Raw genomic sequence first — 18,042 nt, forward strand, 5'->3', positions numbered from 1 at the left:
CAGCCCTCTGGTCCGGTATCGAGAGCAGAACACGGGTCTGATACGGTCATTACGCCGGGCCGCAAACAGATCCACCGAGCGACCCATCTACAGCTTCTGAGGAGATTACTGTGAATATCTGCCTGTCGAGAACTCCACTGCGATGCGGGGCCAGGATCCGCAGCGAGGCGCATCTGCTCGCCGCGTTCTCCAGCCCGGAGATAAACAGGGGAGTACCTGACGCAATGCGTACTGGCAATTGGCTCCAGAGGGAGAAAGTCCCACGCTTCGAGGAGCGCTGGGGACCACCGTGCCTCCCTGCTTCCAGGATGTATGCGAGCATGACGGTCGTCCTCGGTTGTCTAACTGAGGCGGACTACCTGGGCCGCGGACATGCTCTCTGGCTTCGAATACCAACCGCGACAGCTCTCAGCTCCAACGCGTTGATGTGAGAAGGTGGAAGCTTGACTTCCGGACCAGAGTCCGGAAGCCGACGAACTGCCCAGAACGCCCCCAGCCCGTGAGGGCGCATCTGTCTGAACTGTGAGAACTGGCGTCGGGATTTCCAAGGGGAACCCCTGGTGAGATTCCCGACATTTGGTCCACCACTGAAAGGTGAGGTGTCAACCACTTTCGAGGACTGTGAGACTCTTTAGCTCTCCAGAGATCCTCGATGTGAGTCCACAACCCGTGCCAAAGCTTGCTAATATGGGGCGCGATCTCAACTCAGCTACCGGGCCACACTGGCTACAGAGATCGCCGCCGCCATATGGCCCAGTAAGGCGGACTTCAAAGTCCGCGGCTGGTGCCTGGGGCACCAGGAGAGGAATGAAGATAGCCCATCTCGAACTCTGGTGACCGGTCGGGCGATTGTAAGGAAAGCGAGATCACTTGTTAGATTTGGAATCGGCTCAAGAAAAAACCAAGTCTAGGTGGGTACCCAGGTGGGATTTCTTGAAAGTTGATGATCCACCCCAGTCGAGGTTAGAATATCTATCACTGTGTGAGTAGCATCTTGACTTCGCTGGCTGTTAGTGATACTCCGAGCAACCAGTCGTCTAGGTAAAAGGGTAACAACGCCTTTCCTTGGCGAGCGCAGCTGGGGTAGCTGGGACTAACTTATGGTAGGTGAACATAGTTGGGGCGGTATTATGCCGGAAGGGCAGCACCTGATCTGGTAATACATCCCGTCGTGAAGAGGACCGGAGTTACTGCTTGAGCGTAGGGATGTATGGGTACAATACAGATAATGCGATCCTTTAGGTCGCATTGACGCGTGAGCCAATCGCCGGGCTGAACAGATGAGATCACGGCGCGGTGCAATGTCTCCATCTTGAAGGATGGGTGCCGAAAGCATGCGATTCAACCCCTTTGAGGTTGAGAATGGGGCCGGAACCAGCCCGTCTTTCTTCGGCGAAGCACGTGGAGTAAAATCCCGCCTGTTCACTCTCGGTGGAATGCTTCGACAAGCGGTTGTCCAGCAGAGCCTGAACCGTCGGCGCAATAATATCCGCCTCTGGCCTGGCATGGCTGACACGAGTCGTCGTATGCCCGGTGAAGTCGAAGCGGACACCGCTTCCACAGTGGGGAGATGGCCTATGCTGACCGTGGAAAGCGCCTTTAAAAGCCGTTGTTAGTAGCCTTCTCCCCCATTCTGGCAGGAATAGAGAGAGCGGCCTCCCACTGGGATAGCAAATTTAGAAGCGTCGCGTGGACCCACAATAAGCCGGAGCTGACTGGGTGTGACCTGCGGCTTGAGCGGCAGCCTGTTGGGTTAGCGGGAGGTGGGGCAGACCTCCACGTAGCGCCTGCAAGGCTGGGGAGCTAGTCGAGGACTGCTCCTTGCCCCTACCCTTGGCGGACCTACTCCTCCGCTACCTACCTGGCGGCGGGCCAGCCGGCAGACTTCCGGGTGTAGGCTGCACCCGGCCGGAGGAAGGTGGCTGCGGGGCGGGGCGACAGCCGAGTGCTCCAACAAGACCTTAGAATCCCGGAAGGAGGTAGCTGCAGCGGCAGCCTCCCGTATGACCTGGCTGTGCCCCGGAAGAGAGTGCAGCTCCCAGGACGGAAAGGGAGTAAGCCAGCAAGGTCTGCTGTGTTGCTGCCGAAAGTACCTAGGCGTCAGCAGCCACAGCCTGCGCATCCCCATGACTGGGCGCACATCACATTTAAAGCTTCCAGCAGACCATAAAGAGTCTTTGCCAGGTGAGCCTGAACTTCCGACAGCTGGCCCGAAGTGCGATCGACTCGCGGCGACCATACGTCGCCAGCATGCCTCCTCGCCTCAAGGGCCGACCTCTGTATCGAGGGGAGAGGTAGGCCTCATGGACCACCACCCGCACCTGCTGCATCAGCGTTCCGGTGAACCTCCTCGTAGGGTCGGTGCGATGCCGCGAAGCGCCAGCGAAGGGCAAAAGGTGGAGTGAGGCTGCTGCCGAACAGCGGGCTGCTCCGAGGGAAGCCGAGCCTCCCCAGGGCGACGAGTGAAAACACGCCTCTGCCAGCGATGCGGTTACGGCGAACAGGGAATCCTCCCCAAGCTGGTAGCGCCCTTGCGAGTTCAGGTAAGAAGTCAAACCTGACTCGGGTACCAGACAAGAGGGGATACGACCGTCCGCGACCAACGATGGCAGAATCGCGGAGCTGCGTCCGTGAGGGTTGCCTAGGGGCAAAGCGCCTCGCCAGGCAAAAGCGGAACTCAGTCGGAGTCCGCGCTACCAGCAGGCACCGCGCGGGCCTGGGGTGGGCCCTCGACGACATTCTCTGCGGGACCTCCCGCAAGGCCGAAGCGAAAGCGGAAGCCGCCCGTCATGCTCCTCGACCTCCCCAAGCTCCATTGCCCTCGGTCCGAGGCCGGAGTCAGAGGCTGGGTCTCCTCCCTGCGATAGGGACCCTAACCTGACCCGATGTGGACTGCTGGCGCTGGGCACCACAGGAAGGGAGGAACAGACCCGACTGCTCCGCGTCAGCGCCAGCCCGGCGTCGTGGACCCGGTCCCGAGGGCGCTGGAGGCAGGCCAGGCAGAACTGGAGTGCCTCGGCTCTCTCATGCGAAGGTGTCGCCCAGGGACCCGGAATACCAGGAATACTCAGCGGCCTAGCGCCAAGCTCGAAGAGGGGACTGGGAGCACCTCCCTCTCGGGAGCAGCCGAGAGCGTCCGGATTCGAAGCCAGAGAGAGCGGATCGACCAAGAGCGCCCTCAAGGCTGAGGGATCCTAGCCCGAGGCCGGCGATCCCACCCGGACTCTCCGCCCCGATCCCGAGGTGGGCGAGAACTCCTGGCGGAGACCTCCAGCCGACTCGAGCGAAGGACTTCATTGGGTCCATCTGCTTCTGGTGAAACATCGACTCCATTAGAGACATGTCCAAAACCACTTTCGAAGTGGTAGGAGAGGGAAGGGCCGCGAGTTTTTCCTTTTTGGGTGCGCCCGTTTAGATTTTTGCCGGGGAACCTCGCGTCAGGTCCCCTCCGCTCTCCGCATCTCGCGGTAAAACACTGGGGTGTCGGCCGCCCGCCTCTTCTGTGCCGGGGGAAAAGGCCAGACAAATTGAACATGTATCAGCCACATGGCCCGTCTTCTCCAGACAGGCCGCATTGGGAGTGACTGTCAGCCGGGGAATACTTTCCCCCACAGACCGGAACAACAGGTAAAGCCTGAAACAAACACGTAAACATGTTAGTTAACTTGTGGCCAGAAGCAGAGAAACACGTAGAAAACATTGAAAAATACATTGAAGGTTACCCACGGAAGTAATAGTTGGTTTTAAAGCGCCCAATATTACGATTACGCAGCGCACGCTAAACTTCCCGCCATGGCAGAGCAAACTTGCGTAAAACCACGGAAAGTTTTGCGTATTTTGATAGTACTTATACAAAGTCACAATTTATGAAACAACCACTGTAAGGCTTTACTGTTATTGTTTTAGACAAATAAAACCAAACATACAGGTGGTGTCTCAGACATCTTAAAATACAGGCGCCGCATCGGCTCATGAAAGGTAATCACATAAAGCGAACGCCTGTTCAGGGGGCCGTGACAGCAGAAGGAATGATGATACGGGTCAGGAGGCCTACCCAGTTAGTGCGTATGCGCTTAGGGGAGGTAACTCCGTGAGGTAGGGTCCATTATAATAAATAAAGAAGTTTATTTATTGTACAATCTTTTTATTCAAAAAACATTGATACAACTGTCACAGGACATTTACAGCCGGAAAATGCATAATATGTACCCCAAGGGACGATCTCTGAAAAGAATCATGATCAACTGGACGCTCCACAGATTCCTTGCATTTCTCAAATATGTCTTCACAGATACATTATGCAATGGAGTGAAACAGGCACTGATCAAAACCACCTGTAACCACATCACAGCCTGTAAGTGTTCTAGTATAAGGTACACATCTCACCTCAGTGTATTTGGACATGGAGACAGGCTTGACAATCCAGGCATACTCTGGTCGGACAAGACGGAGAGCATTGAGAGAAGCAAGGTAGCACTGAGCCTGTCTCTGTAAGCCCTTCAGGCCCGGCAGCTCACGCCCCAGTCGCATCCCGTGTTCGTACATCACGTGTCCAGCTGTAACAAGACTAGTAGGTTTACGGGATCTGGGACTTGGTTATCAATGTCAAACACTATCCATGGCAACTAGAGTTTTCAAGTGAACCAATATCTAGCTCCTCACAAACACTATTCATGCCTACTGGAGGTCTCATCTGTAACTTTCTCCTCAGAAGCACTACCCATGCCTACTGGAGGTCACATTCTGTAACTCTTTCTTCATAAACACTAAACATACCTTCTGGAGGTTTCATTTTTGTAACTTTCTTCTCACAAACCTGTCACTTTCTCCTCACACGCTATACAAGCCTACTGAAAGTCTCTTTCTCTAACTTTCTCCTCACAAGCACTATACATGACTACTGAAGGTTTAATGCTTTCTCTAACTTTCTCCTCTCACAAGCACTATACATGACTACTGAAGGTCTCTTTTCTAACTTTCTCCTCACACAGAAGCACTATACATGACTACTGAAAGTCTCTTTCTCTAACTTTCTCCCTCACAAGCACTATACATGACTACTGAAAGTCTCTTTCTCTAACTTTCTCCCTCACAAGCACTATACATGACTACTGGAAAGTCTCTTTCTCTAACTTTCTCCTCAAACACTATACAAGCCTACTGAAAGTCTCTTTCTCTAACTTTCTCCTCACAAGCACTATACATGACTACTGAAGGTTTCATGTTTTACCTGTAACTGTCCACATAGCTTTTTATGTTGGTCAGTGGATACACACTGGTGTTTTCTTGTGTACAAATCATTAAATAACAAATTCATAGAACCAGTAATATTGCTTTACAAAACAGCAGGTTACCCACTGAGTAAAAACAGTTCCCACCAAAGGAGCCTGTCAAAGCTTCTGCAGTAGTTACCTTTCCTGAAGTTGTTCCTGTAGATGTGGAAGGAGTAGAGAAGGTTGTAGTAGTTGTGGGTGACGAGGTCGACGGACCTAGCTCTGCTCTCTAGTATATTCACAACCTGTGAACACATACAAATCAGCAGATACATTCTCTGGACATCTAGCACATGTGAGTGGATCTTAAGAGCCCTCCTACATGAATCTGAGCTTTTGAGCAATTACCAAGTTCTATATATTTGTACTCGCCCTGACGTACCTCATCCTGTAGGTCGATGTAGGGGAACTCCACGAGGGCCTGTAGATCACCTCTCTCACACAGGACGACCAACAGCTGCCGCAAACAATCCTTTCGTCTGTAAAAATGTACAAAATATTGTTAACCGATAGCCCTGAGAAGATCATCATCATCATCATCATCATCATCATCATCATCATCATCATCATCATCATCATCATCATCATCATCCCCATGAAGATCTGGGTTAGAACTGATATTTAGCAAGACATGCATATCATTAAAATTGACTTCTGGGATTGGCTTGGTAATGCTTGCTATCTTGGTTGATGCATGTCTCCAGTCAAAAAATTACTGAGGTATTCTGGGAACGGGACTAATTAGGAGAAGGACATCACTTTGTCAGAACAAGAAGTAATAACACTCTCAGTCATATCTTCAAAGGTGAGAGGCCGAAAAATAACTAAGCGGCAGAAACAAGGAACTGCATGAAGACTGTAGAACATGTACAGCCTGGCAAGTTTGAAGCCCATCTCTCACCTGGATGGTTCTGGGTTGGCGATCATGGCTCCGTAGGCATCCTCGTTGTGACCTAGCTCCAGATGATACTTGAACACTTTGGACCATAAAGTTGCCTGGAGATGAAATGGTCAGTTACCAAGGTTACTCAAATCTATAACACTAATACCTGTTGAGGAATTATTAGTACATACACAATCAAAGTGATATTACATGTTTAATTAGTGTTAGCATCAGCTCCCAAAACACTGAAATGAAAGAAGTCGTAATTCTAACAAATATGTTCTTTGTCAGTTTGTTGCGATACATGTTTCTTTCATGTTACTATAGTTTAACTGCAGGACCATGAGAGACTAACAATAAAATTATGAAATAACTGGGTGGTCCTTAACTTCTGTTGAGTAGCATACCAAGAGAAAACAAGACAGCCAATCTCACAGTTTATTCAGTATCTGACAAAGTGACAATACAGACAGTTTATCCAGTTTATTCGTCTGTGTAACCCTCGTCTACTATTTACCAGATTTTCATCCTCCTCACTGGCTGCTCCGATTGCTGTCTTGGCAAGCTGGATGACCATGTCCGGGAGGTTGAACTCCTCAAACTGACGGATCACCTGCACCAACAAATAGCTGCACTTGAAAATAATCATCACATCCATATCTTCAAAATGATTTCATTTAAAGGCATAAACTGAAACAAGTGCTTGTGCTATTGTCTCTATGAACAGTATTTCATACCATATTGTGTCAGCTTAAAATGAAAGAAGGACTGGCTCGTGGATGTTTTGCAAAATCAACAAGAAGACAAAGTCATCAATATCCCCCGCAATGGCGGTGAGGTGGTGAGGTGAGGTGAGGTGAGGTGAGGTGAGGTGAGGTGAAATTGGGTTTAACGTCGTGCTTGAGAATATTTTGCTCATATGACGACGATGCATGCGCATGTATGTATGTAATGCGGCTGCTTGTACTAGCCCAGACTTAAGCTGGTTTTATAGTGCTAGCCCAATGAGATACCATGCTGCAGTGAAGCAAGAATACCCCACTCAGACACATTATACTGACTCCGAGCCGACCAGTCCTTGTTGTACCCCTTTATGCCGAGCGCCAGGCAGGGACCAACAAGTACCATATTTTAACGTCTTTTGGTATGACGCGGTTGGGGATCGAACCCGCGACCTTCCGCTCTCCGGGCGGACGCTCTAACCACTACACCACGGAGGCGGTCCCCCCGCAATGGCAAAATACTCTTCATGAATATGTCTACGAGTTAAGTGTATATAGCTAAGTGGAAGGAGAGTACTGAAAGGTTTCAAAGTTCTGCTCCAGAAAGGAGTACTACCACCAAATTCAGTTGAAGCCAAACTTGTTGCCATGGAAATGCAAAAAAAAAACACTAGCAAAAGGCACCAGTTCACCACTAGACCTACCTATGTATGAAATTTCGTGATGAAACAGTGAACAGTCTTTAAGTTCTGCTCCGGAGAAGAGCACTACCACCAATTTCAAAGTGAAACTTGTTGCCATGGAAACGCCAAAAACTATTATATTCAGAAACCCCAAAATACCAAAAGGCATCAGTTCACCACAAGATCTATCTATGTGCCAAGTTTGGTGAAGAAACATTGAACGGTTTTAGAGTTGTGCTCCGAAAGAGTACTACCGCCAATTTCAGTCTAAGTCAAACTTGTTGCCATGGAAAAACAAAAAATATTTTTTCAGAAATCCAAAAATACCAAAAGGCACCAGGAGACCACCAGATCTATCTATGTGCCAAGTTTGGTGAAGAAATAATGAACGCTTTTAAAGTTCTGCTCCGGAAAAGAGCACTACCACCAATTTCAGTCTGTCAAACTTGTTGCCATGGAAACGCAAACATTTTCATATTCAGAAACCCCAAAGTACCAAAAGGCACCAGTTGACCACCAGATCTATCTATGTGCCAAGATTGGTGAAGAAATATTGAAAAGTTTTAGTGTTCTGCTCCGGAAAAGAGTACTATAGTCCGTTTGGCTCAAAAGCGGACCGATGAATTGCAATCTAACTCGTAAACTAAAAAATATAAAATACTCAATGAAATGCTGATCATAATCAAAACATCATACCAACTCTGTGAGGTTTTTGCAGAATTTTTGTCCTTAAAATAAAATAGTTGTTTAACAAACTATCATTAAAATATTGGCACAGTTCACTGTTTGTTACTAGGGAGGAGTGCAGAGAAAGGGACAGCCAGGTGTTCAAATATGGATGGGGACGGCACAGCACAGGTTAATGAATAAAAACTTTGTCTGGGAACGTGCTTTGTGGGGGATAACAAGCATGGGTATGGTGCTACCAAACCAAGACAGTCTTGGAGTCAAACTAACATTCACAGGATCCTGGCACTTAGGAAACGTAACTGTGATCAAATGTTTTTATTTATAATATAGTTCAGAATCATTTTCTATTTAATTTCGAATTTAAGATATGTTTGTGTTAAATCAGAATGAAGAGTGAGTTAGTGAGTATGATTTTACGCCACTTTTAGCAATATTCCCGCAATATCACGGCAGGAGACACCAGAAAATGCTTCACATATTGTTCCCATGTGGGGAATCGAACCCGTGTCTTCTGCGTTATTTCATGATTCAACTTCTGCTAATTTACAAGTTTTGTAATGGTTCAAAGTTTCATTCCTGGAATAAGCCCATAGACCATTACTGTCCATTCCTCACTGACCTTGAGATAGTATAGGACCTCCATCTTGTGAAACTCATCCTCGTCTGTTTGCAGTAGTTTCTGACTCAGGAACGTCTCATTGCCGACCCCACTGCCGGCCTGGGTGAAACACTGGGCTGCTTTCTGGGGCTCACTGGAAGGAGGAGTCAGTTCAGCATCATTACAGCGGGAGTAAGACGGCAAGTAAGAGGGTGGAGAGTGGGTGAGTGAGTAGGTGGGGAAGCAAGCAGGCGGAGGATGAGTGAGGGAATCGGAAAGTGTGGGTGGAGGATTGTGCAAGTGGAAGGTGAGTAAATGAGTGAGGGGGTAGGTGGGTTGGGTGTGAATTAGTGAGTGGGTGATGAATGTGTGTAAGGGAGCAAGTAAGCGAGTGGGTGGGTCAGAAACAGCATGGGTGGAGGGAGGAGGGAGAGTGAGAGAATGAGTGACTGAGTTTAGTTATACGCCACACTCAGTAACATTCCAGCTAAATGGCGGCTGTCTGTAAAAAATCAAATCTGGACCAGACAATCCAGTGATCAACAGCACGAGCATCAATCAAGTGATGCATGACCTAGATTGTAACACACCATCATAGGATCATGGCATAGAGGATGCAACTCAGAAATGAAAACTGCAGCACATGGCCAACTGGTTATGCCACCATTTTGACTTTTGTTTTCTGATGCAGATAGATCTTTAAAAAATTACAAATCCATCCTATCTGATCCAACACATAAAAATCTCAATATCCCTGTAAACCTACTCAAAATGCAGGTAACACAGTCCAAGCAGGAAGCGTCTTGATGCCACGTTCCACTCACACCAGCTGCTCAGCAGACGGACATACTCCTGTAGGTGAAGGTACTGACATGATCCTACAAGGAATTCTGGGAACAGGAAGTTGTCACACATCGGCCATCTTGTATTCAGCTAAGGAAATGTATCAGTAAATTGTTACTAGTAGTACTTTTAAATCATTTTAGGTTTTAAGAGCTTGCTCAATTGTGATTTGAAGCACTTTGCAAGTTAAGCCTTGTTTCATTAATATACAAATCTTGATTTAATGAGTCATACAGAGGCTACAATATAAATCTTGATTATCGATCAGAATATCTGGACTGTGTGCCCTCCCACTTCCTTGGCTCTTTAAGATGTCTTCCTACTGGCAAACTGAACAAACTAGAAAGAAATTGAATCAGTATTGCCAGAAATGAATCAAAGTTCATAAGTAATGATAGCTAAACAAAGGATACATGATCTTTGCAAGTGTTCTGACAAGAGGGACCAGATGCTGAGCCCAGACGGCCTTGCTCCGATAGTCGATGCTGGGAATCTGGGCCAGCATGGAGCGCCCCTGGGCCCCGCCCACACCTTGGATGAACAGCTCAGCAAGGGTGACACTTGGTAAGTCTGAAACATGGTAACATACTGTGGAAACTGTGGAAGAAAACTTTGAAGAGAGTGTTCCATCTTTGGATTCTGACTTAATTGTTCCAGTACAACTCTGAGAATGTGTTCTAATTTTTGGAGAGGAAAACGAAAGCTGATCTTTTTGTGGTTTTAAACCATGGAAATGTATGTTCCCAAACAACACCAATATGCGTTGAGACTGAAAAGGAGACTTCATTGTATAACAAATCTAAAATGCACAGCAGTAGTATTTGGTATTTAAAGAAGAGTAATTCCCAAAAGTTGTACAACTAAACATATTGAGACTACGTAATGTGTATCGTATTATTGAGCTCTGTATCCCCATGTGCCATACACTGGCATGTCATACTGGTCTTGGTAACAGATGGGGATTACAAACATTCCTGCTGATGTGTTTTTTGAGTGAGCATGATTTCAGCAATGACACAACAGGGAACACCACAAGAGAAAGGGTTTACGCTTGTACCAGTGTGGTCAACTGAGCCCTGGACTCTGTTTTAACTATCGGGCTCCCAACTACCCAATTTTCGCAATGTTAGTTTTAGCAATACAACATTGGCCTACAAACCATCGAACCTTTGGTTAAACTAGCACTTACCTCAGCTTCTATCTGTTAGCAAAAAGAATAACTGCTTCTTACAAATAATTGGCTATTATAATGTTACGTTTCCAACATTTACTTGACTTAAATAATGTTACGTTTCCGACACTTACTTGATTGACTTTGACACGGACCTTAGCGATGTTACTGACACTTTACGATGTTACGTTTCTGACACTTACTTGACCTTGATGATGTTACATTTTTGACACTTACTTGACCTTGACGATGTTACATTTTTGACACTTACTTGACTTTGACGATGTTACGTTTTTGACACTTACTTGACCTTGATGATGTTACATTTTTGACACTTACTTGACCTTGATGATCTTATGTTTTTGACACTTACTTGACCTTGATGATGTTACGTTTGTTGTATCAGAGATTTCCAGTGCAGCCAGCTGTCTGACATTGAACTCCCTGGAACAAACAAGAAGGCCAGTGACTGAAATGTCATTTCGATGAAGAAACCTAATCAGCATGTGAAACCCAACTGGTGTGTGAAACCTTACTGGCATGGGAAACCTAACTGGCATGTAAGACCCAGCTGGCATGTGAAACTTTACAGGCAGTAAAACCTTACTGGCATGTGGAACGTTACTGGCATGTAAAACCTAGATGGCATGTGAAACCTTACTGGCATGTGAAACTAACTGGCATGTGAAACCTAACTGGCATGTAAAACCCAGATGGCATATGAAACCTTACTGGCATGTGAAACCTAACTGGCATGTAAAAACCTAACTGGCATGTGAAACCTCACTGGCATGTGAAACCTAACTGGCATGTAAAACCCAGCAGGCATGTGAAACCAAGCGGGCAGTAAAACCTTACTGGCATGTGAAACCTAACTGGCATGTGAAACCTAACTGGCATGTAAAACCTAACTGTTATGTAAAACCCAGATGGCATGTGAAACCCAACTAGCATGTGAAACCTCACAGGCATGTAAAACCCAACTGGCATGTGAAACTTTGGTGGCATGTAAACATGTGACTTCAATCTGCTTTGTGAGAGGTTGAGTGTTTTACATGAAGGCCTTTAATAATAAAAAATGTAAATAATCATGTGAAGGACAGACAAACAAGTGATTGATGTTATGATCAACGTCCCTGGAGGTCTGAGCAAAGCAACATGAAATATACCCAGTTCCCAAGCCTGGCCAACAGAACTAAATTAGCTGCCACTAATCACAGGCAATAGGGAACTGGGGTCCAGATGTTTCACATTCAGGTGTGTGAATCAAAACATAACATCTCATATTTACATCCAAAAATCAAACACTCACAGGGCAGTATTTTGGTTGCCAATGACAACTGACTGTGAAGCCCATACAAGGAGGAGATAACTCTGTATGAGTGATGCTGTGAGTGGGATGAGGTCTTCACGTACGACAGAGGACACATCTGGTCGCAGTCCGTGCTGAAGAAACGACATCCAAAACATTAAATGTAGACTGAAGGAAACACAGTGGGATATAAATGGAACACTAATTGCTTAGAATAACTCTGAATATAAATTACTGCTGATAGAATTTCATGCTTTCAGGGTCTTTCCCATCCTCAATAATCTCCAGTGTATACGTTACGATCCCTCTCCACTATACCCTGGATGCATCCACGGCTTGGCCCGATGATTATATTACCTCCCTTTGCTGGCTTTTTATCCAATCAGGTGTCTACGCTGGGAAGTTGAGTGAACCAATCACAACTCACTTTCCCTTCTTAAATTATCTAACCGTTTAAACTTGGCAACACAATTGATGCAGAGGTACTCTGAAAGAGGTAGAAGGAGTTCTTTCATATATTTTTTTAAAGTTTCAGATCTGTCAATTTGTCTATATGATTTCCCCAAAAGTATGAGTGGCACTGCGAACAAACCTTCACGACTGCGACCACTATCTTTGTTGACACTGCATGCTCGGATGTAACGGCGGATTAGCTGATTGACTACTGTGAGAATTTGGAGCCAGCAAAGGGAGGTAATATAATTATCGGCCAAGCCGTGGATGCATCCAGGGTATAGTGGAGAGTGATCGTAACGTATACCCTGGAGATTATCGAGGATGGGTCTTTCCACAAGAGCTTGATAATTTACATAAAATCAAATATTTATTACGCAAGTAGGGCTCATGTAAAAACAGACGAAGTTATATATTGTAGATAAAAACAATACAGCTCCGGATTACTGATTTAACCAATCCTAAAAGCAAATTTTAAAGAATTGTAAGAGAACATAAGTACAAATTATCCCAATCTGGGCCAGTAGACTCAACAGGTTAATTTCTAAACCCTGCTGGTTCAGACAATAAACAGACAAATAAAAAACACTAATGTGTTTTGTGACAATATCCTGATGGAGGTCCAAGCTGACTGCAACATGATGATGTGACCCCCACAGGTCAGTGACCAGGACATGAGCAACATCTGTCTGTTTTACCTGGTCCATTACTCCAATTAGGAGCTAATAGTGATCTATCTAAGGAAGTTGATAACCTTTATTGGAAGGATGTTTTTCAGGCATGGACGAGGTATAGATCATCCTTTAAAATTGATCAACATGACTATGAGAAAATACTTCATGAACCGTTGTGGCTAAACCATCACTTTGTAAACCCTTCTCTTTTTATCTGTAGTTGGTTCAACAAGGGTGTAACTGAGATTAAAGATATATGTAACTCTGATGGATTATTATCTTTTGATGACTTTAAGAATAGATTTTTAGTTAAAGGTACCTTTTTGGATTACAATAGAGTTTTGAGTAGTATTCCCAATACATGGAAAGCCACAATAAATGACCATAAACTAGAAAATCAAAATCTTGGTATTAATGAAGCGATATTAACTCTGCTTACACCTTCAAAAGGCTGTAGAATATTTTATGACAAATTGATCAAATCAGACAGATTGCCTGATGTGTGTAGAAAATGGGAAGTTTTGATAAACATTGCTATACCTTGGGACGCTATTTTCTTAAATTATAGAAAATGTACAAATGATATTAAACTCTTAGATTTTCAGTACAGATTCATTCACAAAGCTATTTACACAAGAAAAGAATTAGTAAAGATGAAAATAATAGATAATGATCGCTGTATATTCTGTAAAAAAGAATCTGAAGACATTGTACATGTGTATGTTTCATGTGATATTGTTCAGACTTTTGGAATGACTTAAGTATGTATATTAAAAATACTGTTAATATTAATATCCTATTTACTGAAATTTACTATATTACTGGGGATCAACACTGGCTACCTTTTTATTGATAACATCATTCTTGCTGGAAAAAGATTCATATATCTAGCCAGTATAAAATGATAGAAAACGACTTTGGACAAATTTCTAAATTCACTAAAAAAAATTCTATCAATTGAAAGATATATAGCCAGAAAAAATAACAACATGGCAAAGTTCCAGAGAAAATGGCCCAAGGAATTGAAACTGTAGCATCTTTCTTATATAAATATATGATGCAATACCCACTATAAAAGTGCTAATAACTACTATAAAAGTGCTCTACTCCTATTATATTATATTTAGCTATACTGTGTGCTATTTCTCAAATAACAATACTTATTTCTATAAGCGTACCATGCGCTATGTACAGTATTGTTCTGGCTGGACCAAAATGTATACTATGTCATACGGATTTTTCACTATACTATTTTTTGTACAATGATATTTTACGAAAATCAAGTGTAATATGTGTTGGGCTCGAGACTATACCCTCTTAGTACTTGATGCATATGTCATGCTTGTTTTACTATTTCATCAAATGATACTCAAATGCCATCCTGTATGCTTCACTGAAATGCTTGTTTTACTATTTCACCAAATGATACTCAAATGTCATCCTGCATGCTTCACTGAAATGCTTGTCTACTATTTCATCAAACGTCCTTATGCCATCCTGTATGCTCCACTGAAATGAATAAAAATATTGAAAAAAAAAAAAAAAAAAATTTTTTTTAAAGAATTGTAAGAGAACATAAGTACAAATTATCCCAATCTGGGCCAGTAGACTCAACGGGTTAATTTCTAAACCCTGCTGGTTCAGACAATAAACAGACAAATAAAAAACACTAATGTGTTTTGTGACAATATCCTGATGGAGGTCCAAGCTGACTGCAACATGATCATGTGACCAGGACATGAGCAACATCTATCTGTTTTACCTGGTCTCCGAGTTTGATGTGTGCCCCCCACAGGTCAGTGACCAGGACATGAGCAACATCTATCTGTTTTACCTGGTCTCCGAGTTTGATGGCGGCCACCTGCAGCACCAGGAGGTCTCGGCAGAATGACAGCCGGGTTGTACACATCTGCTCCAGGCACACAGCCAGGATGGCTGAGGAGGAGGAGCTGGTAAACAGCTGGCTACAGCTGAGCTGGCGGGACGCATCTACAGCTGCAAGAGGAAGAATGGTAAACTTATAATGCAGTACATTGTGACAGTTTGACATTAGATTTTAATTATCCATCTGGGAAATGACAGATTGAGAGATTAGTTCTCACTGTCCATCAGACACTGCAGTCATCCATCAGACACAACAGTCATCCATCAGACACTGTTACCATCCATCAGACACCCCAGTCATCCATCAGACACCCCAGTCATCCATCAGACACTGCAGTCATCCATCAGACACTGCAGTCATCCATCAGACACCCCAGTCATCCATCAGACACTGCAGTCATCCATCAGACACCAGTCATCCATCAGACACTGTTACCATCCATCAGACACCAGTCATCCATCAGACACCCAAGTCATCCATCAGACACCCCAGTCATCCATCAGACACTGTTACCATCCATCAGACACCCCAGTCATCCATCAGACACCCCAGTCATCCATCAGACACCACAGTCATCCATCAGACACTACAGTCATCCATCAGACACTGTTACCATCCATCAGACACCCCAGTCATCCATCAGACACTGCAGTCATCCATCAGACACTGCAGTCATCCATCAGACACCAGTCATCCATCAGACATCCAGTCATCCATCAGACACCAGTCATCCATCAGACACCCCAGTCATCCATCAGACACTGCAGTCATCCATCAGACATCCCAGTCATCCATCAGACACTGCAGTCATCCATCAGACATCCAGTCAGATCACCCAAGTCATCCATCAGACACTGCAGTCATCCATCAGACACCAGTCATCCATCAGACACTGTTACCATCCATCAGACACCAGTCATCCATCAGCAGTCATCCATCAGACACCGAAGTCATCCATCAGACACTGTTACCATCCATCAGACACCCCATCCATCAGACACCTGCGGTCATCCATCAGACACACCCAGTCATCCATCAGACACCACAGTCATCCATCAGACACTACAGTCATCCATCAGACACTGTTAGTCATCCATCAGACACCCCAGTCATCCATCAGACACTGCAGTCATCCATCAGACACACAGTCATCCATCAGACATCCATCCAGACACCCAGTCATCCATCAGACACTGCAGTCATCCATCAGACACTGTTATCATCCATCAGACACCCCAGTCATCCATCAGACACTGCAGTCATCCATCCATCACCCAATATCATCCATCAGACACTGCAGTCATCCATCAGACACTGTTACCATCCATCAGACACCCAGTCATCCATCAGACAGTCATCCATCAGTCATCCATCCATCAGACACCCCAGTCATCCATCAGACACCCCAGTCATCCATCAGACACCCAAGTCATCCATCAGACACCCCAGTCATCCATCAGACACCCCAGTCATCCATCATGAGTCATCCATCAGACAGTCATCCATCGGACACCGCAGTAGGCACAGACATCAGACACCACAGTCATCCATCAGACACCACAGTCATCCATCAGACACTGCAGTCATCCATCAGACACCACAGTCATCCATCAGACACCACAGTCATCCATCAGACACCACAGTCATCCATCAGACACCACAGTCATCCATCAGACACTCCAGTCATCCATCAGACACCACAGTCATCCATCAGACACCACAGTCATCCATCAGACACCACAGTCATCGATCAAACACTGCAGGCATCTATCAGACACCACAGTCATCCATCAGGCACCACAGTCATTCATCAGACACCACAGTCATCCATCAGGCACCACAGTCATCCATCGGACACCGCAGGCACCTATCAGACACCACAGTCATCCATCAGACACCACAGTCATCCATCAGACACCACAGTCATCCATCAGACACCACAGTCATCCATCAGACACCACAGTCATCCATCAGACACCACAGTCATCCATCAGACACCACAGTCATCCATCGGACACCACAGTCATCCATCAGACACCACAGTCATCCATCAGACACTGCAGTCATCCATCGGACACCACAGTTACCATCCATCAGACACCACAATCATTTATCAGACACCAAAGTCATCCATCGGACACCACAGTTACCATCCATCAGACCACAGTTACCATCCATCAGACACTCACCAGAGTCATCCAACATGAAGTCTTCCTCTTGGTTGCTGAGGTCAAGGATCTTGAGCAGGACACGCAGGGCTGAGACCAGGTTGTGTATCTCCTCCAAACGGTCACCCACATCCGTGGCCAGCAAGGAGTCACCTCTAGATAGAGTGAAGTCAGTGAGGACATGTACAAGTGGATATGGTTGTACAAGATGGACGCACACCTGGTCAGTTAAGTCACATTATTTGGGCAACAGTATTTGCAATATTTCATTCTTTATTCTGGAGATTCCCTACAAGACACATGCCCTAAATGAAACCTTCAATATCCAGACTTATCGTTCCTGATGACATCAGAATATATGGAACAGTCTATCCCGTCAAGCCAGCTGGATGTAGACTTATCGTTCCTGATGACATCAGAATATATGGAACAGTCTATCCCGTCAAGCCAGCTGGATGTAGACTTATCGTTCCTGATGACATCAGAATATTTGGAACAGTCTATCCCGTCAAGCCAGCTGGATGTAGATTTATCGTTCCTCATGACATCAGAATATATGGAACAGTCTATCCCGTCAAGCCAGCTGGATGGAGAAGGGACTCAGCAAATTACGTTGCAGCATCCAAGGAGGAAGTATACTTAGTTTACAAACCAAGGATGATTATAGTGTGCTTTGCATATCTTATT

The 18,042-nt window shown here is 45.4% G+C and overlaps 1 protein-coding gene across 1 annotated transcript in view; it reads right to left on the minus strand.

Annotated features, from left to right (window-relative positions):
- The window catches only part of LOC124262071 (nuclear pore complex protein Nup160-like), a 62,613-nt gene that overhangs the window by 18,402 nt on the left and 26,169 nt on the right, over positions 1 to 18,042 (minus strand). Inside the window, 12 exon segments of the mRNA XM_046696493.1 lie at positions 4,387 to 4,556; positions 5,413 to 5,518; positions 5,656 to 5,752; positions 6,175 to 6,269; positions 6,674 to 6,769; positions 8,871 to 9,003; positions 9,616 to 9,771; positions 10,106 to 10,262; positions 11,237 to 11,307; positions 12,176 to 12,309; positions 15,137 to 15,297; positions 17,377 to 17,510. Of these exon segments, the coding sequence (XP_046552449.1) occupies positions 4,387 to 4,556; positions 5,413 to 5,518; positions 5,656 to 5,752; positions 6,175 to 6,269; positions 6,674 to 6,769; positions 8,871 to 9,003; positions 9,616 to 9,771; positions 10,106 to 10,262; positions 11,237 to 11,307; positions 12,176 to 12,309; positions 15,137 to 15,297; positions 17,377 to 17,510 (1,510 nt within the window).

Source organism: Haliotis rubra, unplaced genomic scaffold, assembly GCF_003918875.1.
Source record: "Haliotis rubra isolate DU_JTF1 unplaced genomic scaffold, ASM391887v1 Scf82, whole genome shotgun sequence".
NCBI classification, from domain to species: Eukaryota; Metazoa; Mollusca; class Gastropoda; order Lepetellida; family Haliotidae; genus Haliotis; species Haliotis rubra.